Source organism: Gracilinanus agilis, chromosome 2, assembly GCF_016433145.1.
Source record: "Gracilinanus agilis isolate LMUSP501 chromosome 2, AgileGrace, whole genome shotgun sequence".
Lineage (NCBI taxonomy): Eukaryota > Metazoa > Chordata > Mammalia > Didelphimorphia > Didelphidae > Gracilinanus > Gracilinanus agilis.
This window is the reverse complement of record NC_058131.1, coordinates 463317562-463341920: the sequence shown is the minus strand read 5'-3', so window position 1 is coordinate 463341920 and position 24359 is coordinate 463317562. Positions and strand designations below refer to the sequence as shown.

At 34.2% G+C, this 24359-nt stretch overlaps 1 protein-coding gene across 1 annotated transcript in view; it reads left to right on the top strand.

The window, feature by feature from the left end:
- The window catches only part of SYNE2 (spectrin repeat containing nuclear envelope protein 2), a 419774-nt gene that overhangs the window by 199104 nt on the left and 196311 nt on the right, over positions 1–24359 (top strand). The window contains exons 47-54 of the mRNA XM_044664857.1: positions 382–516; positions 2759–2913; positions 3954–4104; positions 6166–6318; positions 13005–13160; positions 14110–14375; positions 17375–19478; positions 21684–22006. Coding sequence (XP_044520792.1) covers positions 382–516; positions 2759–2913; positions 3954–4104; positions 6166–6318; positions 13005–13160; positions 14110–14375; positions 17375–19478; positions 21684–22006 — 3443 coding nt within the window. The remainder of the gene's footprint in view (positions 1–381; positions 517–2758; positions 2914–3953; positions 4105–6165; positions 6319–13004; positions 13161–14109; positions 14376–17374; positions 19479–21683; positions 22007–24359) is intronic.

Below are 24359 nucleotides of genomic sequence, written 5' to 3'. Positions count from 1 at the left end.
TTCTGTTAAACGTTTCCCAATTGCATTTTAATCTGGTGTGCAGCACTAGAAAATCTTGGCCATGTGAATGAGTTTGACACCTCTGTCTTAGAGAACCATTTGGGGCGCTAAAGGATTATGCTTATGGTCCTGTAGCCATTAAGTATAAGTGGTGAAACTTGAACACAGTTCCTGTTGACTATGAATCCAGCTCTCTAACCACACTGCCTCTCACTGCACATAAAATTTCTAAACCTCTTTGTATGATATAGTATGATAATCTCTATATTGAGTTAACTTATTTTTTCTAGGGAAAAGATTAGGAAATATATTTTGTTTTTAAAAATTCACTCTAGAAAGATAGATGGATTTTCCTTTGGCTTTCTCAATGTTTCCTTAAAGGTTGAAGAATTAAATGGAAAGGACATGGACAAAAAACAGCCCAATATACCTTATATGAAAGATAACCTGTTATTATCAGACTGCTTCCCACAGTCTCTCATCCAGGGGAAGATTAGAGAAAGTCAAACTGCTCAGGTAGGAATAATGATTATTTTATAGAGTAATTTTCCAATATCAACTCACTAAAGCTCACATTTCCCATGTTTTCTTCTTGAGACAGAAATGCACATATGAAATAAAGGGGAAAAACAGAAAGTTTAATTATCTTAACAGAGAATTTTTGATAGAAATGTATAAGGCAAAGAAGGAGAATTTATTTGGCATTTATATGGCACCTACTATGTGCAAAGCAGTTTACAAATATTATGCTATTTGGACCTCACAGCAGCTCTGTGAGGTAGGTCTCCATTTTACAGAGGAGGAAACAGAGAAGAGTTTAAGTGACTTGTCCAGGGACATACAGCTATTCATTGTGGCTGGATTTCAACTCAGGTCTTCCTGACTCCAAGCCCAGTCCTCTATCCGCTGTGGTATCTTCCTGTAAATAGAGTTAACTAGAAAGGAGCAAGGGAGTATCTAGTCAGTCAAGTGAAAAACGAGTTCATTGGATTGTAATTCTTTAAAATCTCACAAATATAAGAAAATATTGATGAGGAAATAGCCACCGTAGAAGATGAGGTTAATACTGGGCACACCTCTTTAGGAGGATGTATATGTTAGGGAAATCCCTTTTGGGCATGATCAGAGGAAGTTGAAGGATTAAGAAAAAAAGATAAGAAATAAGCCAAGTGCTTTTTGTGAAGATTACTGGAGAGTGAACATTTGTGAAGAAGAGTGATGTGATAAAAATTCCTAGTCTTTTTGCTTCTCTTAAAAAGAATGCATTTTAAAGCTCAGTAACATTAACTTTCAAAACAATAACTAGAATCATTGTAATATTAACTTACTCAACAACATTTTGTAGCCAGGGGATCACCATGGATATATATATCTTTCATCTCTAACAGTCATGAATTGCATGAATAATTTTGAAAATAAGGAGAATTAATGAATGAAGAAGTGATGACATTATTGTGTTTTAATATAAGGAAGTTTATAAATTTGCATTTATATGATGACTTAAACAGCTTTTTTTTTTTAATTGCCTAAAGTGCAAAAAAAAAACAACCGATCCTCTATAAAGTCTCTCCTGGTAGTCATACTTTAAAAATGCAGGTGTCCTATTTTGGTAGTGATTTTTAAGGTATAGTCAATGAGATATTGATGTATTTGTGGGTCTATCTGTCTTTGTGTGTTTTACAAACACATTTCATTTGTGAACCTATTCATATCTTCTGAAGATTCAGGTTAAAATACATTCATGCCTGCCCACCCTTTATGACTCTTATCCATGTCCTCCCATAATTTATTCCCAGAAAATCCCATATATTATATACATGCACATATAAGTAGGTAACATGGCAAGGTAGATAGGGAGCAGATCTTGGAGGCCAGAAGGTCTGTATTCAAGTCTCACTTTTGGCACACACTGTCAGTATTAACTTTATCAAGTTTCAGTGCCCCCAAACAACTCTCTAAGATTCTAAATTACACATTAGTTGTAATTTAGTAAAATTACTTGCTATGTATCAGGCATCATCCTAAGCATTGAGATACAAAGAAAACAAAGAAACAAGTCCTGCCCTAAAGGACCTTACATTTTATAGGGTATATGCATAAAGAAATAAATAGCAGGTATATACAAAGTAATTGTGGCAGGAGGGAAAGGTAACATCTGAGCTATACTTTGAGGGAAATTAGGAATGTTATGATCTAGATCAATTTGGACATTTCCCTAGCACCTCAAACTTAGCATGTCCAAACTGAGCTTTTCAGGATCAAGACTAGAAGAGACCATAGAGGCTAAATGGTCTAACTTCCATTATAGAAATGAAGAAACCGAGTCCTAGAGAAATTTTCTGTGGTTATATAAGTGATTTTGTATTTTCACTGATTGTTGTGGAAAAGGCAACTTGTACCTTCAAGATTTTTGATCTATAAATTATTAAAACTTCTTAAGGTGGAATTATAAATAGAAAAATCCCTAGACTCTAAATTTAATATATTATATTAAGTATTTGAGAACTTCATTTTAAAAAAAATCTACACATGAAATAGTTTGAACATTTGTTACTTAAATCTTCCATTCCAATTCTGCATATCTTTCCAAAGTAGTGCATGTTTTGTCATCATCAGGTAGTTTTTTTGCTGAAATAACCAAATCAATTTATTTGTAATTTGTCTTGATCCTCTGACATTGAACCATGCATCAGCATTCATTTTATTTTACTATTGTTGCCTTGTTTCATTTGTCTTGTTACCCTTTAAAATTTTACAGGCTGAAGTATCATCAAAACAAGAACATTTGGAAACCATTGACACTAAAGGTCATATTATTAAACCTAACCCCTTTGAGGAAAATTCAGTGCCCGAGAGCATAGAATTGCATACGGTCAGAGAAGAGTCTGATGTGGTGCTTGTAGCTCACAAAAGGTAAGTAAGTCTTAGCTGGAAACTTATTTATATAGTGATATCATGTTGGTAGGGCTTCATATTGTATTTCTCAAATAATTAAAAACTTTTTTTAGTTGCAAATTCTCTTTCTCTCTTCACCCTTCCTCTCCCAGTGAGAAGGCAAGAATGTGATATCTATTATACATATGAAGTTATGCAAAATATTTTCCTAATTAGCTGGGCTCATATTATGTTCTCATATTGTCAGTCTCAAAAATGTCACTTGAATTCAGCAAACATTTAGACCTTAAATGGCAGGCACATGAGTTTGAATTTTACCTTGAACACAATCGGGAGTGACTAAAAATTTCTGAGCAGAGTAAAGATGTTCCTTGATTTGTACATAAAGAGCATTATCTTCAGTATGATATGAAGGATGGATTGGAAAGGGAATGAGAATATCAGTAGAAAGATCTGTAATACTGGATAAGGAGAGACAGTCACTAGTCAGGAAGGAGAAGATGAGACAAGTTGGAAATCATAATAATATTAAGGTGAATTTAATTGAAAATAATTATCCTTTTAAGCTATATTTCTGAAATCACCATGATAATAAAACCTTTTTATAAAGTTGTTGTTCCTTTATTTATGAATACCTTTGACACCAAAGGACAAAACTAACCCTATGAATTAAAGCTTAATTGAATTTTAATTATACTAGGCTATAGTCTATTTTCAAATGTGCATTGGCAATTCCAGATCACTTTAATGCATTTGGTTAAAACATATTAAGGTGGGTGAAACCCAGGAAGCATCTGGAAGTCAGGAAAAGTAGTTGCTAATGAAAGAAATAACTGCTTTACATTGATTTAAGATTGCTTAAGGAAGAGTCTTCAGCAAGATTTGTCATTGTGAGAGGAATATTATATTGCATGTTCTATATCACAATTTTAAATTGTTCAACAGCTAAATTTCACTTGATTGTATTTTTGTAAAGATGGGAAAATTGTAATTTTTAGTTATTTCAACTATGGCTTACTAATAATATGAACATCTCTTCTGATTTTCATGGTTTCTAGTCAGCAGGAATCTGCAACAAATAATTTGAAGAATGACCAGATGAACGATCAAATCTCACCTGTTACAAATGTTGTTCCAGAAAAGCTGATAACAAATCAGAAATCTTTGGAAGACCTAGAGACTAAAGATCCACTAACAACTGAAGAACAAGTGAGTACATTTACATGTTTCTAAAAAAATGAATTTATTATTTAATATTCATGTTTACAAACTTTGATTTTGAACCACATTTTCAGATTTGACACTATTTGGGCAGCTTATAAAATTTTAGTATAGGTACCCACCCCCTAAGGGACTTTTGATATTGACATGGCAGCATGACATTGTTAATAGAGCAGTAGAATTAGAACCTAGGAAGGCCTGGGTTCAAATCTTGTCTTAGACAATAGTATCACTATTAAAGTTTAAAACTACATTAACGGCGCAGCTGGGTAGCTCAGTAGATTGAGAGCTAGGCCTAGAGACAGGAGGTCCTAAGTTTAAATTTGGCCTCAGACACTTCCCAGCTGGGTGACCCTGGGCAAGTCACTTGACCCCCATTGCCTAACCCTTATCACTCTTCTGCCTTGGAACCAATACATGGTATTCATTTCAAGATGAAGGTAAGGGTTTAAAAAACAAACAAACGACATTAAGACTTTTGAGATACTTTATATAACACATTTTATTTTATTCAGTTCAGACCTGTGACACAGTCAATTTGAGGAATTCCTACTTTTGAAATACCTTCTACAGACAGTAACTGGTTTATAACATAACTTTAGGGAATTGCTAGGGAACTGAGAGAATGATAAACTTAGAGCTAAAAGGAATTTTGGAGGTCATCTTGTCCAACTCTCTCATGTTATAGATGAGGAAAATTTGATTTTCCCAAGGTCACACAGTCTTTATATGTCAATGTCAGGACATAAATCCAGGTATTTTTAACCCCAAGACCATGGTCATCCATGTATCCACCATGAGACATTGCCTCCTGAGAATACAAAAACCACAGTAAAATTTTAATACTACTGTAATCATAAATTTGACTTGTTTAAAACTATGACTTCCATAGACCCATACTTTTTTCAACGTGTATACCAACTCCATTGATAAAAATTATAATTCCTTTATGCCCATTCACAGGAAAACAGCTCGCAAGCATCTAAGCCAGATCAGTTTCACACAAAGAAGGAAGGTCTCTGGTCCAAGAATAAACAACTTTTTGAAGCTATTTTTTGGAGCATCATTTTATTATTTTAAATAATTTCAATAGTTAATACTTTATAGCTGTTCGTTTTCTTTTATGACATATTATCAGCCACCATTATTTTATAACTTTTGTAATCTGATTAACATTCATCCAAGAATGTGGGTACTGTGTCATTTGGTTTTGCTTAACTTTTTCTTTGTTTGAAGGGAAAGATACTTGGCAGGGAGAGAATGAAATGGATAATGGGTTATGATTTTGGTGTGCGAAAACTCCAAAAGATATCAATAATTTAAAAAAATTAATTCCTTGGACATTACAATACAGAGTGTTGGAATCATTTTTTTCAAATGTGTCATTGTAGTAATTTATTGTATAAAGACTATCCTAATGATGTGAATGGGGAAGGTTTGTAGTGGAAGATTTGCTTATATTTGACTTTCTTCTGTTCTTTGTTCCTTTCTTCCTAAGCACTGAAGGCAATGTTAAAGAATTCACAAAAAAAGCATCCTGAGATAGGGTCTGTGAGAAGGGGAGAGGCACCCATATTCCTTTGCCTTGTTTGTAGTTGAGAATGTATATTTGAAAGGATTTCTAAAAATCTAGAACTATAGAATCTGGAATAATTAGCACTAGCAAGTTGCCAAAGCTACTTCCTTTTCTCCTTCCTTCCCTACCATGAAATACCTTCAAAATGTGAAAAGCATGGACTGCCTGTTTTCTCTTGTTGTATGATATTTTGAGGGAATTAAAGGTTGGAAATAGAGGGAAGGTAATCCATTTCTGATCTATTATTTTTTAAAAATTTAGAGTAAAATTATAGTTGGCATCTCTAGAATGATTTTTCCTGACCTATCCTTCCCATATGTCAACTTACGTGGCATAATTGCTTTTTGCTTTTTATGTGTAATTACATATTTAATTTCCTTGTCGTAGAGTATAATTATCATTCAGAGTGTCTGAATTTTATTTTTTATTCTTTTGAACCGTTTTTCTGAACATTTGCAATTGTGATATTTCAGATGGCATCCTTGGAAAAATCGATGGACATAAATGATCAGACCTACAAGAGGATTATACAAGACTTCCAACTGTGGTTAAGTAGCAACGAACAACTCCTGGGCTTTATAAAACAAGGAGAGCCAGTTACTGAAAAAACACTTTCAATTTTTGAGGTAAACTAATAGTATTTTGAATGTATGTTCATATGCACTGGCAATTCTATAAATATATTTGATGGTAAAAGAAATAGTTGGCCTGTAATCTCAGTCATGTAGCTCAACCATTTGCATTCTGTGCTTCTTCCTGACTCTTTACTTATGTCTTCTCCCTTGTCTAAAGCTATTTCAAGATGTGTAGAAAGACAGAGTGAATGATGCAAGGTATAGTTGAGTAGCTTGAACCCAAGGCACAGGATAATGTTGTTTATGGGCAGTGTTGATACAGATGCAGTTGATATTCTTGCCCCAAATTCTTAAAATAATTATGGCATTGCATTTTAGAGTTAATGAGAAACTTGGGCATTATTTAAACCAATTTAATTTTATAGATTAGGAAACAAATCCAAAGATGTTGAGTCAGATATGAGACTTGAACTTGGCCTTCCCCAGCTTCCTTTCTTTATTTCCAGTGATAATTTCTTGAGAAACTGTTTTCTGAAAAGGAGGAAGGAAATATGAGTGTGTCTGTAAATGTTTAACAACTGGATCCCCTAAGATGTCTGACACATGTTTAAGTTTAATCTGCATTATTAACATTTTCTCCATCACTTTATATCTAGATAATCAAGGGAACAATAAATCAATCCCTGATTTGTCTATTTGCCAATTTCCAACATGTATGTTCTCATATTGAAATTTTAACAATCTACACTCATGAACCCAGTACCAGCTGGTTCCAATTTACCACTGGGAAAAGGGATCCTACCATACCAAGTAGTTCACTCATCCTTAACTTAAGCAACTAGACATGGATGGGTCCTCCTGTGTACAAATAATTTATTCATGTGTAATTAATGACTTTCACATTGTTAGATCACAGAAGCAAATGGAATTACCAATTTTAACAACTTTCTGAGTGGCTTAAAAGAGGGTAAAATAAAAAAGATAGGAGGCACAAATATGAAACCCAAATTCTAATTCAATCAACTAGTCATTGCTTTAAGTCACAAAAGAAATTTCCTTTAAATAATTATTACAATGAATTACAGGTTTTCTTGCATTTTAGGTTATCTGTCTGGAAGCTATTGTCTTTCATCAGGGTAAGTGGTGCAATATGTAGGAAACAAAGCCAAGGGCCCAATCTGAGTTGAACCCTCCCCAGAATCTTATAAGATATGCAGATCATGTTCTGTAATTGAAAACATGCAAGAAAATTAAAATTTCTGAAGAATGCCAGCTGCTAATGTAACTAAACTGTGCTTTGGTAGAGGTAATGAGAGAATAAGTTATTTTAAAAAACTGCTTTTCTTTTGTTTTTAAAGTTTATTGTGTATTCAATTATACAAATTATACTTTCAGTTTTATGTTTCTAGAAATTAATTTATAGAATCCTCTGGGGAATTTTGAAGCCTTGGAAAAGTTGTTGCAGTTCAAAACTGCTGAATGTTTTATTTCTTCCTCTTGGTGTGGGAAAAATGGAAAATGGATTCTTATAGCCCAAAATTGGTATATACCTTCTGTCTTAGAATCAATGCTGTGTTATGGTTCCAGAGCAGAAGAGTGGTAACGGTGAGGCAATGGGGGTTAAGTGACTTGCCCAGGGTCACACAGCTAGGATGTGTCTGGGGATAGATTTGAACCCAGGACTTTCCATCTCTAGGCCTGGCTCCCAATCCACTGAACCTAGCTGCCCCCAAGCTAGGCATATCTTAAAGCCTTTTGGTCAGAATAATTTATTATGTACCTTTTTCCTTTTAAAAGGATTTTATAGGTAATTTGACGGAACATCAATATTTATTATTTCCTATTGGCCAGTTTTGAGAGTTGCTGCTAGTTTGGGCCATTAATCAAAGATGGTCTCTTTGAGAAACTTCAAGAGAAAGGGATTTTTTATTAATAAAACACACACACACAAATATACTCACATAAAATGCACACACATATGTGTATACATGTGCATGCCAACACACACACAAATATGACATTTACAGGAACCTGGAAATATGTATGCATCCTAACCTTTCAGTGGGGGCAGGAGAAGCATTTGAAGCTGAGCCTAAAGCTATTACGCATAGTGACAGTTTTGTCTGTCAAAATCCTTTAACAAAAAGTCAGGTAATCATTTGTGCAGTTTATGTGCCAATTCTTGTAACAGTGGCTGTGGTCAAATAAGAGTCTCAATAATTGCCTTCCATTGATCTCAGTCAGCTCAGAATTTTAAAAAATAGGAAAGTATCTAAAATATTGAATTATTAACTAAGGACTCCAACTTGTAAGCAGCATAACATAATGGAGGGGATATTGGATTTGGTGTTAAACATATTTGGGGTACCTTTGAACAAACTATTTTGACAATTTGAGCCTTAGTCTTTTTCTTCTACAAAATGAGAGGAATGGACTATATAATAACCTCTAGATTACTGGATGGCACAATGGCTAAAATATCAGGAAGAACTGAGTTCAAATGTGGCCTCAGAATCTTATTAGCCATTTTAAGATGGGCATTTTAAGATGACACTTAATCTCTGCCCCAGTTTCCTCACCTGTAAAATGGGGGTCATACTAGAACCTACTTACCTCCTTGGATTGGTATGAGGATAAAATGAGATAATATCAGTAAAGCACTTGGCACAGTTCTTGGCAAAATAGATAGAAAATATTAAGTAGTAGGCACTTAAATACTCATTCCCTTTCCCTCCCATGCTCCCCCCCAAAATGGTTATTATTAACAATTTCTGTATGGGCCTACAGGAGATATTAGTATCTAACAAAATGGTGACCAACGGCTAAAAACACCCCCAATATCAGTTAAGATTTTATTCTAGTCCAAAATTATTTTTCATTTTATTTCATGGGAAATGCCTCTTAATGGTCCTTGATCGATTTGCAGAGATGGAAGTAACAAGTATTTGTTGGTTTTGAAGCCCCACTTGACCATAAAAAGAAGATAAAAAGAACTCATCTGACTGGTTTTCTTTTCTTTTCTCTACTGTGATTTACATTCCACAGAATAGTATTATTTTCCTACTTTTTTCTTTAATAACTTATTGATTTTTTCATATAGTTTAATTTTACAGCTCCTAAGAGTCTCTTAAGATGGAGACTGATGTTGGGAATCTAAATTGATAAAATTGTTGGTCTAGTGCGACTAGAGAAAAAGATGAAAAGAAAACTAGATATTTGATTTCTTTTGTTGGAAATACTTTATTTCTGGTAGAAGGAAAAATGTGAGAGTAATTTTAATGAAATACTTATTAAGAATTTATAGTCAGGACAGCATAGGAGCCTATTATTCCAAACTGACAAAAACATTGGCATCTTTCAAGAATATTGGTTATCTCTTTTAAAAAGTATTCATTTAGTCAAATCAGAAGCTCAAAGAATAATATATTTTGGAAGATGCCTGGAAAATGAGTTTGCTATTAAAAATATTATGGAGATTCCTATTCATGGTGGGCCCAAGTACAAGGGAAAATATGTATACCAGTCCCAAAGACATCAAAGCTTTTGGAGAGGTGAAAAATTAAAGAATTTTCACAGGTATCAATTAGCCAAAAGAAAAAAAAAGCAGAAATAAAAGACTTGTTTTAAATTTTAAAGGTTCATATGAGGCAACATGATAGATATTTCTTGGAAAGGTGAGAATACCACTTTTGGGAAGGAAGCCACTAATAATAAGTTTTAAAAATTGGGTGGTATTTTAAAAAATTGCATCTTGTAGCTAATGTGACATATATACATAAATTGTATATTTTATACATACACACATACCTACATATGACCAAAAATACTTTCATAACAGATAGACTTATTGTGATTCAAAATGACAGTTTATGTTAGTTTGAAGGTGTTTTCCAGAGTTAATGACAATAGTTATAGAGGTCATATATTTATCTTATACATATTTCTTTGCATGTTGTCTCCCCCATTAGACTGTGAGCTTCTTGAGGGAAGGGACTGCCTTTGCCTATCTTTTTTTTAATCCCCGATACTTAGCACAGTGCCAAGCATGTAGTAGGTGCTTAATAGATGTTTATAGATTAGCAGATGCACCAGCTACTTGATTATTTCAACAGGTGTCAAAGAGACAATAAGAAACATTTCTAGATTAAGGTAAATTGAAGCACTTACCAATGGCAGATCGGGTTGGTGGGGAGAGAGGATGGGGGTGGGGTGGGAAGCTCCACAACTAGACTGCAACTCTTAGAAGTGGCAAGTATTAGATACTCGCCAGTTACAAAAAATGACCTGAGACTCATAATTTTTAAAATCCCCAAAACACTGGTAAGTTAAAAACAAATGGGACTGTCCTTTCCTTTTTTCCACACATAGCCTTTTATAATTTCTATTCCTTGAATGTTGGCCTTGATAGTAATTTTAATTTGGTGTTGCTTGAATAAAAAAGTCAAGATTGTCAGTCCTGACTTTTGCCCTGCTACTGGCACTTGATGACTCTGGAAGAGAGGATGAGGCTGATGCCTTTGTATGATTCACATAAATGTAGTTCATATGCAAGTCAAAACATCACCCTTGTGATGTCATCGGACCCCTTTGAAAACAGAGCACGAGTAAAAAAGTGGGATGCTTGGGGCAACTGGGTAGCTCAGTGGATTGAGAGCCAGGCCTAGAGACAGGAGGTCCTAGGTTCAAATCCAGCCTCAGACACTTCCCAGCTGTGTGACCCTGGGCAAGTCACTTGACCCCCATTGCCTGCCCTTACCACTCTTACACCTATAAGTCAATACACAGAAGTTAAGGGTTTAAAATAAAAAAATAAAAAAAAAAAGTTGCTTACAAAAAAAAGTGGGATGCTGAGGTAACAACTGTACAATTTGTCTTTTTTTCCAAGAATGGTCCTTTTGATGAACGTTTCATTGTAACTTCCATAAGAACTCTTTTTTTAGAGGAATAATTATACTGTAAAGCTGTTTCCATACCAGTTATCATTATTTTAGTCACAAATTATGTGGCATCTCGTAAAGAAATAAAAAACTTCTCTTTTTTTTCCAGGTTTGGGAAAAAATAAGAGTAACTTGGGATAGGTTTTGTATTTGTTTAAAAAATTAAACAAGTGAAAGTAAAACCTAAAATAGGTTGTTTTTAAAAATAGTGCCCATTTATGATGTATCTTGGACATAGAAACTAGCCTAAATTCTTTGATGAAATATTTTAGGAATGAATATTGGACCAATAAGGAAATTCCCTCTCTACTAATGCCAGTCTGAATATTCTTTGCAAATTATTACCCTAAAGAGTCGCTTAGCATTGAGAGACATTAAGTGACTTGCCCAGTGTCACACAGATAGCGTCTGAAGCTGGATTTGAAATTAGGGAGATGAATCTTTCTAACTCCAAGCCCAATTCTCTATCCACTGTGCCACCTAGCTTCCCTGATCCCTGCCTGAATTCTTGCTGCTGACTGGTTAATGATAGAAGTTATTATTTAGTGTGGCTTTACAAAGTCAAAATTACATTCATTCATTTCTATATCTTACTAAATTTTATAATACATCTGTTTGCAACATACTGTGCTGAGTGTTACAGTATAATTAGTTGTACACTTTGTAACTTTTTTCTTTTCTGTAACCTATTTTTCTTCCCTTAGAAGTAAAACTGCTTCCCATTATGGTGTTAAATTAATTAATTCTATAATCATTTATTAATCACCTAATATGTACAAAGCAACTGTGATAGGTGCTGGGGAAAATACAAAGATAAAAAAAGATATGTTTCCTGCCTTTTATACCCAGTAGTAAAAAAAAAAATAGTGATTTTTTAAATTGAAATTTTTAAAATTTTTTAAATATTTTCCATGGTTACATAATTCATTTTCTCTCCCTCTCCTATTCCATCCCCTTCCTGGAGTTGACAAGTAGTTCCACTGAGTTATACATGTATTATCACTTGATACCTATTTCCAAATTATTTATTTTTGTAATAATCTTTTAAAAACAAAACCTTAAATTATATACCCATATAAACAAGTGATAAATCATAACTTTTCTTCTGCATTTCTACTCCCACGTTTCTTTCTCTTGATGTAGATAGCATTCTTTCTCATAAGCCTCTTGGGATTGTCCTGGATCATTGCCTTGCTACTGGTAGCAAAGTCGATTACATTTGATTGTTCCAGAATCTTTCAGTTTTTGTGTACAAAACTCTTGGTTCTGCTCATTTCACTCTGCATCAGTTCATGGAGATCTTTCCTGTCATGTACAAATCAAACAATTCATCATTCCTTAGCTGCCCTGGTGTCATTCCTTATAGCACAATAGTATTCCATCACCATCATATACCATAAATTGTTGATCTATTCCTCAGTTGAGGGACCCCCCCCCCAAGTACCCATTGTTTGTCACTACAGAGTGTGGCTATTAATATTTTTGTACAACTTTTTAAATTATCTCTTTGGATGTACAAACCTAGTAGTGATATTGCTGGTATATCCTAAATACTCTTAACAGAAAGAATTGATATATTTTCCAGAAGGTCAGTCTCAGTAATTCTTTTGTGCTAACTGGGTAGAGAAAAAAATGTGACTCAGTGAATAATCTGCATCAGCTACAAAACACTTAGCTTTCTTTATCCTATTATGTTATCATTCAAATAATAAAAGCAGCATAGTTTGAATATTTTAATAAAAATAAGTGTTGAATTTTAGATGTAAAACATTGAATGATTTTTATTTTTTACGTTTTCAGAATTCAAGTTTAGAAATGCTTTTGTCAAAACAACTTTTTCCTGAAGCTCAAGAAAGCATGAAAAAAATTGAAGATGAGCAGAGAGTCAATGAACTGCAAAATCAACCTTTAGAATTGGATATTATTTCAGCAAATGAACAATTAAAAGAGATAGAGGTATGGAAATATGAAGAACACTGCATGATTACATCATTTATCTTGCACAATACAATATATGTTAATCATTCAAAATACTTGCATAAAGTGAAAAGTCTTATTTAACCTTTGCCTGATGATCTATTTTGTAAATATATAATTAGGTACAAATCAGTACGTCTTGTAAATCTGCCTGCATTTTTTTAAAGAAAGGTACTGCTAATGAATATCAGGTGGCTTCTTCTTTCAGTAAAATCCTAAAAACAGATTCATTTGGTGACAAAGCCCAGGTATACTGACCTGTATCCTTCCTTTTTTCTGTGTCATTTTCTTTTGGTCTTGAAAAATGCCATTTATGCCATTTAATTGTAAGTAGGACTAGGTTCTTAGTCATTGTTTTACTTTCCTTATAATTTTATAAGGTATTGTATAAGCCTATCCTGGGTTGTTGTTGCTATTTAGTCAGGTGAAAGTGAATAATGCTGACATTTGAACAAGACTTATGTAATTGGGAATATATTTGAGAGAAATGGAAGGAAAGTTTGCAGTTTAGGTTAGTAAAAGCAGAAGGCAGCTTTGTTTAAGCAATCTGTTGGCATACAATAATAATAGAGTGCAAAAAATAATAATAGAATGTGAGTTCCTTGATGGGCAGAGATTGGTTTGTTTCTGTTTGTAGCCAAGTGCCTAAGCCCAGTGATTAGCACATAGTAGGTACTTGTTAATTTTGCTTCTTGATTTGAATAGTTAGCATTATACCAGCAATCTCATGTAGATTCTACTCATAAAAGAGAAACCACTTAAACTGCCAATGACCTTAGTTGTCCTTTTCTTGAATAATAGAATTAATGAAATAACATCTAAAACTATTTGCAGTCTCTCAGACAAAATGATTACATACTTGCCAGTCACCCATATGTTTGTATGAGGAGTGTAATTATTTGCTTTTGTTTGTTTGGTTTGAAACTAGATGTTGTATAGGCAACTGGAAGCAAAGAAAGCAAACATCGGATTTCAAGAGTCCATCATGTTACCCCACAACACAGAGACCAGTGCCTTGAATATCAAAAATGTACAACATTCAGAAAACCAATTGGACGGACTACTTCAGGCACTGGTTACCTTGAAGGAGGATAAGGAAAGACAATACTCTCTTATCAAAGATTTTCAGGAACACCTCTTGGCTGTAAAATCATCAATGAAAGCATTAACAATGGAAAAAGAAAGCACAAAGGCGTAAGTTTCTAGAGCCCAGAATAGTTTTCCTTTTTAATCTAAACCTATCCTTTGGTACTTTGTAAAGTTTCTTTTTGCATGGTCTGTATAGGTCCCTTGCTGTGGTTTGAAAGAGGATTTCATCCAGTTGTTTCTTTTTTTTAACTCCAGGAAGTTACATGGCAAGAAGAGACTAGAACTCCATGAATTTGCAACATTGTATAAATAAATGTCCAACTCATGTCCCCCACACAAATCAACTAAAAAAAGTATTGAACAAAAATAAACTTAGTTTTAAATTATTTTATGCATTTTTATTATTTATTAAGTTTCCTGGTTTTGTTGCGGTTTTGGAGCATAAAACATAGGCTTATGGACCTACAAAAGCAGTTTAAGGAAAAAATTTTGAGACAAAAGTGAATGTTACATTTAAAATTTTGAGCACATTTTACAAATTAACCCATGAAATAAAGAATTAAAGCCATATGTAAGAATTATATTTTAATTCTCTAAAATTATTCATTCATTTCTGATTTCCAAGATAATAGTAATGAGTCTAATTTAAAACATAGATCATTAGAATGACTTAATGCATGAAAGGAAACTTCAGGGGCTTAATTTTTCCATTATACATTTTTCCCTGCCATGGCTTGATTTATATTGCAAAGATATATTGTAGTATGTATTTTAAAAAATTGTTAATGCCATTCATGTTGAAAATTATGATTAAATGGGATTTTGATAATAATGTATGAACTACTGACTATAATAACGAACATTTACTTTATTCTTATGAAGGGGAAGAAAAGGAATAAGTATTTAGATAGTGTCTTACTTTGTGCCAGGCACTGGGCTAAGCCCCTTTTACAAATGTTAATCTCATTTGATCCTTGAAACAGCCCTTAGGAGGTAGGTGTTATTATCCCCATTTTAAATTTCAGGAGTCTATGGCAGACAGAGGTTAAAAAGACTTGCCCTGGGACACACAGCTAATAAGTGGCTTAAGGTGAATTTGAACTCAGGTCTTCCTGATTCCAGGACCAGCATTCTATCTGCTATGCTACCAGCTGGTTCTAGAAGAGTTTACATTTGGAGAAAACTCTTGGATCTTCTTCTCTCTCTACACCCTTTCTTACCATCTTTCTGTTCTACTCAGGTTTGTGGTTTCTGCCAACTTTAGTTCTTTAATTCTCTCTTATGTCCCATATCCAACCAGTTGCTAAGTCTTATCAACTCTACCTCCACAACATTTGCCCATCCTCTTTCTCTTATTCATTCAGACTTGTTATTGCTTCTCACTTAGATTATTGCAACTGTTTCAAAATTGGCCTCCCTACCTCCAATTTCTCCCTTCCCCAATCTATATTCCACAACAGATGCACAGTTCTTACCATAACACTCGTCTGCTCTTGAAACTCCAGTGTCCTATTAAATATTAATAATGACAATAATAGTTATAATTCATGTAGCACATACTATATGCTTGATATTAAGTGCTTTAAAAAAATTGCCTTGTTTTATCCTCCCGACAATCCTGGGAAGTAGATAGGTGCTGTTGTTATATCCATTTTATGGATGAGAAAACTGAGGCAAATGGGTTAAATTACTTGCCCACGGTCACATAGATTATAAATTTCTTAAGCTGGAAATTTAACTTGAGACTTGAGTCTTCCTTACTCTAGAAGCAGTATTTAATCCATCGTACTACCTAGGATTCTTCTCAGTCTAGCATTAAATATCTTCATAATCTAGCTCTAGACCAGTGATTCCCAAAGTGGCTGCCACTGCCCCCTGGTGGGTACTGCAGCGATCCAGGTAGACGGTGATAGCCACAGGTTTTAACTTTTTTTGTATTACATTCTATTCTGAGTTCAATAAATAGTTTCATAATTTCAAAGTTCAATGTTTCTAATTTACACCTTTCTTTACTATATTTTACAAAAAAGGTAGAAACATTAATACATATATCTTTCCTATTAATTGCTAATAAAATTTTAAAAAATTAATTTCTAGGGGGTAAAAAAATTAATATTTTTTTCTGGAAAGGGGGCGGTAGGCCAAAAAAGTTTGGGAATCACTGCTCTAGACTTTCATTCCAGACTTTTGTCACTGTATTCCTTTTTGTGAAGCATTTATCTAGCCAAAATACCCTACTCATTGTCCTTTACACATGAGACTCCATCTCTCCTTTTCTTGTCTTCGCAGTCTATTTCCTTTTCTTTAAATATACTTTGTTTACTTATCCTTCTTAGAAATCCTTTTTTCCTTCAAAAAATCAGTGTAAGCACCTTTTGCAAGAGGACTTTTAAAATCTCTCTCTTCCTTCAGATGCTCACATTTCCTTCCTCTCAAAATTCCCTTGTACTTGTTTCATTTATTTATTGAATCCATTAGATTGTGCAGTGGATGGAATGCCAGACTTGAAGACAAGCTGTGATCAAATCAAGCCTCAAACACATACTAGCCTTGTGACCCTGGGCAAGTCACTTAACTTCTCTTTGCCTCAGTTTCCTTATCTGTAAAATGAAGAGAACAACAATACTAGGTTGTTGTGAGGATCTGAGATAATAATTATAAACTCCTAAGCACTTTACAGTGCCTGACATGTAGTAAATGCTATTTAAATGTTAGCTATAATTATTATTACATATTATATTATATGAAGTCAGTGACTTCACATTGGCTCAGATCAGGAATAACATCTTACATATTACATATATATGTATATACATTATTTCCTCCTGTAGAATGTAAGTTTCTTGAATGGAGAGACTTCATAGTTTTTGCCTGGCATATAGTAAGTGTTTAATAAATACTTATTGATTTGTTGATTGATTAAAGTCACTGGAAAACAAGGTGTCTTGTCTATGTCCACCAAAGAATAAGGTCTACCTGTAGTTGGGAATAGATTGAAGGGGCTAACCAACCAGAAGAGATAAGCCACACAGTCATGTAGCAGCTTGTATCCCTTTGTTGTGTAATCCATGTTAATGACCCCAATCATATATATTTTTTGACAGTGCATCTATGGAAAGCATACAGCAGCTGAAGAAACTAGAAAAATGTCTGGCATCAATACATAAGGAGAAAGATTCCTTAAGCAAACTTAAGGAAGAACAGGAGAACTTATCAAGACACCTAAGTGAAATGGATAAGAAGTTAGCAGAAAAACAAGTTAAGCAACTTGAGCTTTGTTGGGAACAAGTAGAACAGTGGATTCAAAAGAAATATTCTCAACAAGGTGCTGAATGGGATGAACTTCAGTGTTTGATGCATAAGATCCAAGACATAGAGAATTCACTGCAAGAGCAACAGCAGCACCAGCAGCAGCTAAAGTTGAACTCTCCATCTGAGCAAGAGGAACATAAAGATCTAGTGTCCTTAGCCACAAAGGTCCAAGTCATAAAGGATAACTTTTCACTTTTAAGAGGGAGAGCTGAGCATCAGATGAAAAGAATTTGGGGAAAGAAAGAAAAGAAGAAATTGGAAAATGCAATCAGTAATTTACAAGAGCAGCTAGAAGCACTGGAGCCTCTAACAATGGAAAAGGACAGCCAGATGAAGAGTTGCAAGACCATGAAAAAGATTCAAGAAGCTATTTTGTGGGTTAATAATCTATTAGTTGGCCTGGAGCAGACAGCTGCACTTCTTCCAGATAATATTGTGTCACAGATCAGAAAACACAAGATGGTACATAATGAGGTTCTAGATAAACAGCTAATTATAGAGTCTTTGATTGAGGAAACTAAAGATGTCATCCCTGATCTGAGTCAAAGTGAAGCCACTGACTTAACTAATTTTTTAGATGAATTGCAAAGCTTAAACCAGGCACTTGTTTCAAAATGCACTGAAATAGCTGAGCAATTGGAGACCAGATTGGAAGAAAGAAGCACATTTTTTGAGAAACTGGGGAAAGTGCAGAGTTCTCTCCAAGGAAAGGAAGTATTAATCACCCCTGAGCTCAAAACAGCTTCTTCAAAGGAGGACCTAGATCAATACCTTGTTACTTTGAAAGACTCTCAGAAGGAACTACAGACAACTGAGGGGCTCATCTCAACCCATTTCCAGGAGGCAACAGATTTCTCTAAGTGTTTAAATGTATTTGAACAAGTATTTCTCGATGATCAATTAAGAAACCTTAAGAACAAAGCCAGGTGGACACAAAGATTAGTGCAGAATAAGCATCATGAAGTTAGAAAAAAGCTAGATATCTACACTGAACTTCTTGAAAAAACAGACATGTTGCAGCAAGAGTTAAGCCAGATACGTAATCATGAGCTGCTACTGAACAGAAAAGCAAATCAGGCAACTAAGGAAGAAATCTGTGAGCTCAGAGAAAGAATCTCTGTTCTTCAATCTAATATTGTACAAATAATGAAACACAAAGAATTTTTTGAATCCCTGGGACTCAACTGGGACAGTTCACACCTTGACAAAGTACAGGCAGAGTTACTTAAAATAATAACAGAACTTAAGGAAAAGACTGAACAATTAGAGAGAGTCAATGAAGAAAATGTAAAGCTTCAGACATCACTAAATGAACTGCAAATGGTAACTTTGCAAATTAAGAAAGAACTTACTGAAATAGTAAATGACACCAGTTTTTCTCCAGAAAGCAGGCTACTTAGTGCCCAGATTTTGAGTCAAAAAGTTGAAAAAGCCATATATTTGTGCCAAGAAACAATAGATCTTTTAAGTGCCAATGAAACCATTAAGGAATCTTTCAAACAGGAGATACCACAAATAAAGCTCCTTGCAGAAGAAAATAACAAGCTGTACAAATTTCTTCAAAATGTAGTTGAAAATTTTCAACCTCGATCTGTCAGTGAAAAGGATTTCAGAGACCAACTGGAATGTGCATTGTATGTTCTAACAGAAGTTAATTTTCAGTTACAACAGCCATTACAAGTAGGGTTGGAAATAAAACAAATTCAAGAGGAAAAGGATAATTGTGAAGTTCTTCAGAAAAGAGTTAAGGCTGAGCTTTGCAAGATCAAAGCTATCACTGTCAAAGAATATCCAAGGCAAGAAGATAACTCTCATGAAACCAGGAATTTGGAAACAAAACTGAATGAACTTGAAGATCTTCAGCTACAATTTGACAAAGGCATTGCTTTACGGACGGTATGTTTCTCCATAAAGTAGCTGATGCATCTTTTTTTTTTTTTTAGGTGTATTATGGTGATGATAGTTCTTTGTTTTATCTTTTAGGAAGACTGACCTCCCTTATAGATAAAGAGAAGCTGCGATGGCTAAAGGAAGGCCAATGGATTGAGTTAGGATAGCATCTTTCCTCCCTTACCCTTTGACAACTATATGGCTCAGGGGATAGAGCATGGGCCTGGAGTCAGGAAATCCCTGAATTAAATTTAGCCTCGAACAGTTAATAGCTGTGTGATCCTGGGCAAGTCACTTAACCTTTATGTGCCTCAATCCATTGGAGAAGGAAATGGCAAATCACTCCAATATCTTTGCCAAGAAAACCTAACAAACTGTGTGGTCCATGGAGTTTTGAAGTGTTGGACCCAATTAAAAAACAACACATTCCTTTCTCTCCCTTTTAAATCTTAGTAAGTTGAATTTTAGGTTAACTTAATGACAGTTTTTCAATTAGTTATCCAAAAATGAGTTTCCAAATTCATCCTGGCAAAACAAATAATCTTTGCTGGTTCTATACCCATTCTGATAGAGAGTGTTCACCTCAAGCTTTAGGAGAGATAAATAAATAAGTCAAAATCTCTACCCTCAGCAAGCATCCAAATCAGTAAGAAGAACTAAAGATCAGAATAACAACTCAAATTTATTTTAGCCCTGACACTTGACAAAGTGTTTTCATTTTCGTGATTTCCCTCTTCTAATTATACTGTATTTGCCTACCTAAATTCTGTACCTCTCCTCAGTATCCCCCTCCAATATCTACCTAACATTGTGCTAGGTGCATAATTTGTTGTTCAGATAATAAGACTCAAGTTTCACATCCTCCTTCTGAGACTTAGTAGCTTTGTTATCATCTTGTTGGTCAGTCATGTCCAGCTCTTCATAACTCCTTTTCGGGGTTTTCTTGGAAAAGATACTGGAGTGGTTTGCCCTTTCCTTCTCTAGTGCACATAATAGATATTTTTAAATGCTTGTTGAATTGCAGAGAATGAAATAACCCAGTGAAGGAGGAAGTGAAAGTATTAGAATCATTCTCATTTTACATATGTGGAAACTGAGGCTTAGAACTTATGTGGCATTCAGAAGATATGACAACCAGTAAGTTACAGATGCAGGGATTGGTCTGCTCACAAAGGTCTTCTGACTATGTATCTTTTGCTTTTTCTGGTATATCTTGCTGTTTCTATTATAATGCATGCATACAGACATATACACACACACACACACACACACACACACACACACACATATAGATATATATAATTTAGATTGCTGCAAATAGATAAAAAGAGATAAAATATCATGAGGTTAGAAGTATGGCAAATCAATTTGAGTTGAGGAATTTGGGGAAGGCTTCGTGAAATAGCTCAAATTTGAGGTGGGCCTTGGAGAATGGAGAGGATGTTATCAAGGGGAGGGGCAGCAAAGAGAGCACTTCAGGCAAATGCACAATATAGTTGCCAAATTGAATTGATGAGTTAAATACATTTATTTAATTAGAGTAAGGAGGATTTTGCTTTCAGGCTGAATTTTTTTTAAGAGAAGTGAATACAAATTAGGAATTCTTTAATTATCCAAGTTCATAAATCCTTTATTCATTTCAACATTGAATACACAAAAAACATTAAAAATGCATCTTTATGTACATGTTAGGTTATCAAATCAGATTCATTGCTGGAAAATTTGTTTCTGGAGATACTGAGATGTTTTCTTGAACAGTCCATTGTTGTACAAATGACCTTTGCAAATTCTATAAAACACAATTCTTGCTAAACATACTGGAAATACAGCATATAGTTTGTAAGCCTAGGGGAAAGATGATGTCGATCATGAATGGAATATTAGAATGTTTAGTACTCAGTAGTCTCTTAACTCTGTTATACACTAGATCCGTGATATTGGTCTAACAACTTAACCCTCCTAAGAGCTCTATTTTCTTCAGCTCTAAAACTTGGAAAATAATAAGTGAGATCATGGTATAAAAACTATAAAGCCAGGTAGTTCTATGTCAATGTGCTATGTTAAGATTTTAGTAGAGAAAGGAACAATCTTATTTTTGATCTATGGTATCAATTATAGTAACTCTTGTTTTTAGCGTTAATATCCATTTGCTATTCAAATCTAAAATGTTTTATAATTTTATTTTTTCAAATGATTTGTTATATCTTCTAGAATATCCTGGATGAGGCCTTGGAGAACATGAAACATTTCAATGAAGCAGTCACAAGAGCAGTTGGACTCATTAATTCATTTAGAGCCATTGTTAATTCACATAAAATAGATCTTGATAATCTTGGGGAATCTCAACAGTTGACTGACTGGAAACAAGAGGAGTTTAAGGCCTTGGTTGTGGACTTAAAAAACCTCACCTCAAAGTTGGAAAACGTAACTGGTCCCAAAGACAAAGTACAACTTGAACATGTATTGTGTGAAATTATCAACAGTTATTCTTTGATCAAGGAATCAGCTGAAACAAAGAAAGCTGACTTAGAAAGGTACGTGATATTTTTCTCAAAGAGACCAATTGGTTATTTTTCTTTTTCTATCATTTTTTAAAACTCTTAAACCTTATTGGTTCCAAATCTGAAGAACAGGAAAGGCAAGGTAATTGGGGGTTAAATGACTTGCCCAGAGTTACACAGCTAGGGAAGTGTCTGAAGCAGATATGAACCCAAGACCTCTCTCTAGGCTTTCAATCCAGTGAGTCATCTGGCTGCCTCTGGTTTCCTTACACCTGAAATGAACCTTGGACAATCAGCCCAGCTCTCTTATTTTACAGATGTGGAAACTGAGGCTCAAAGAGTCACTTAACAATATAGGAAACATTTAATAAGTACTTACTATGTGTCAGGTATCATGTTACATGCTAGGGATACAAATAAAAGCCAGGAAGATAAAATTCAAGGAGCTTACATTCTAAAGGAGGACAACACATAAAGAGGGGCTGGGGAGCTAAAAAGATGGCATAGTTGAGGGAAAATGGCTGGAGATGTCATGAAAGTATAATGGAAACTTAGAACTGAGTAAAACAAGGCTAAAGCCTTGCCTGGCAACATACAGGTAATAAGTGGAAGAACCAGGATTGGAACCCAAGTCCTGTCACTAAGACCTTTTCTCTTTCCCTTATATTGTGCTCTTTTAATCACTTTTATTCTTTTAGGCAAAAATAGAAATAATAATTGACTCTGTTTGCATCCAATTAACCAGTTAAGATGCTGACCATTTCTACTGTTAGTATTTTCATATCCTGAACTTTGCCATTTAACTATATTTTTAAGTACATTCCTGTATAGTGTTTGGCAAATATTCTATGAGTCTTTTTCATTCTTACTTGGCTTCTCATCATAGAATAGAAAGCTCACTGGGCTTGGAGCTGGCAAACCTGGATTTGGGTCTCCAGCTTTGTGACTGAGCAAATCACTTAATCTTCCTGAGTCTCACCTTCCTCTTGTCTCACAAGGTTTTTGTGAAATTCAAATGAGAAAATGTATATATACTATAAAAATGGGAGCTGTTATTATTGTAACTCTAAACTGATCTTACTTAACATTGGAAGTAGTTTTTTTTTTAAGTTATATTTGTGGTCTGTGTCTTCTCATACAGCATCAGGAAAATAGAAATATGTATTGCAAGAAACCACTGTTATAACCTATGTCAGACTATTTACTGTCTCAGAGTAAAGCAGGAGGGATGGAGGGAAAGAATTTGAATCACAAAATGTCAGAAACAATTATCAAAAATTATTTCTACATTTAACTGGGAAAAAGTTAAAGGAAAAAACCTCATGGAGGTAATGTTGGGAAGAAGTCTTAGGATTCAGTGCAATAAAGAAAAGTATTTCAGCCAAATTTTCTAATACAGTAAATTTGTTAATTTAAATATTCAAAAATATTAATTGATTTGTAGCCAGTAGACTTGGGAGTCCAATCTTGGTTCTGCTACTTACTGCCTGTATGACTTTTACTAAATAAATTCCTTTCTGTGAATATTAAGTTCCACATTTGTAAAAATAAAAGAATTTATCTAGATAAGGGTTTCTTAATTTGGAGTCTATAAATTTAAATAATATTTTAAAACCCTTTAAACTTAAAAATTGTCAATAACTTTTTAAATATAATTGGCTTATTTTGTAATTTTATGTATTTTATTTTTTTAATTTAAACATATTATTCTGAGAAAGGGCTTACAGACTTTACCAGAGGGTGTTAGGACATCAAAGATTAAGAACCCATGAACCAGTGGTGTTAAACTCAAATAGAAATGGGACCCACCAGACCATAAGTGAGGATCCCTGTGGGTCACACTCTGACTTGGAAAATCACATATCAACATTATCTATGTTTTATATTTTTTGTTGTTGTGATAAATATTTCCCAGTGGTATTTTAATCTAATTTGTATTGTACTTGAGAGTATGATGTATGTGGATCCCATGTGACCTATGAGCCATATGTTTGATACCTGTGCCTTGGGTTAAATGATCTCTTAAAATGTTTTCCACTTCCAAATGCTTCATGGAAAGCATTATAAAAACATGCAAAGCTTTTATGAATGCTTTCTACCATAGAAAAATGCTTTATCTCTTTTATTTTGACTTCATCTATATGCCAGGACCCTTGAAGATAGTACAATCTTTCCCAATCTAAAAGTTTTGGGATTGGGGCTTCATAACTCTTCTCTCTGATATATAAATTTCTTTCCACACCAGCTCTAATTTACTTCACCAAGCTTATGGCTAATTATTCTCTTTCACATATTCTATGTTCCAGCCAGAATGGCTTCCTTATTGCTCTTCCTACATGACAGTTCATCTCTTGTTTCTGTTTCTTTGAACAAGCTTCCTGCCATG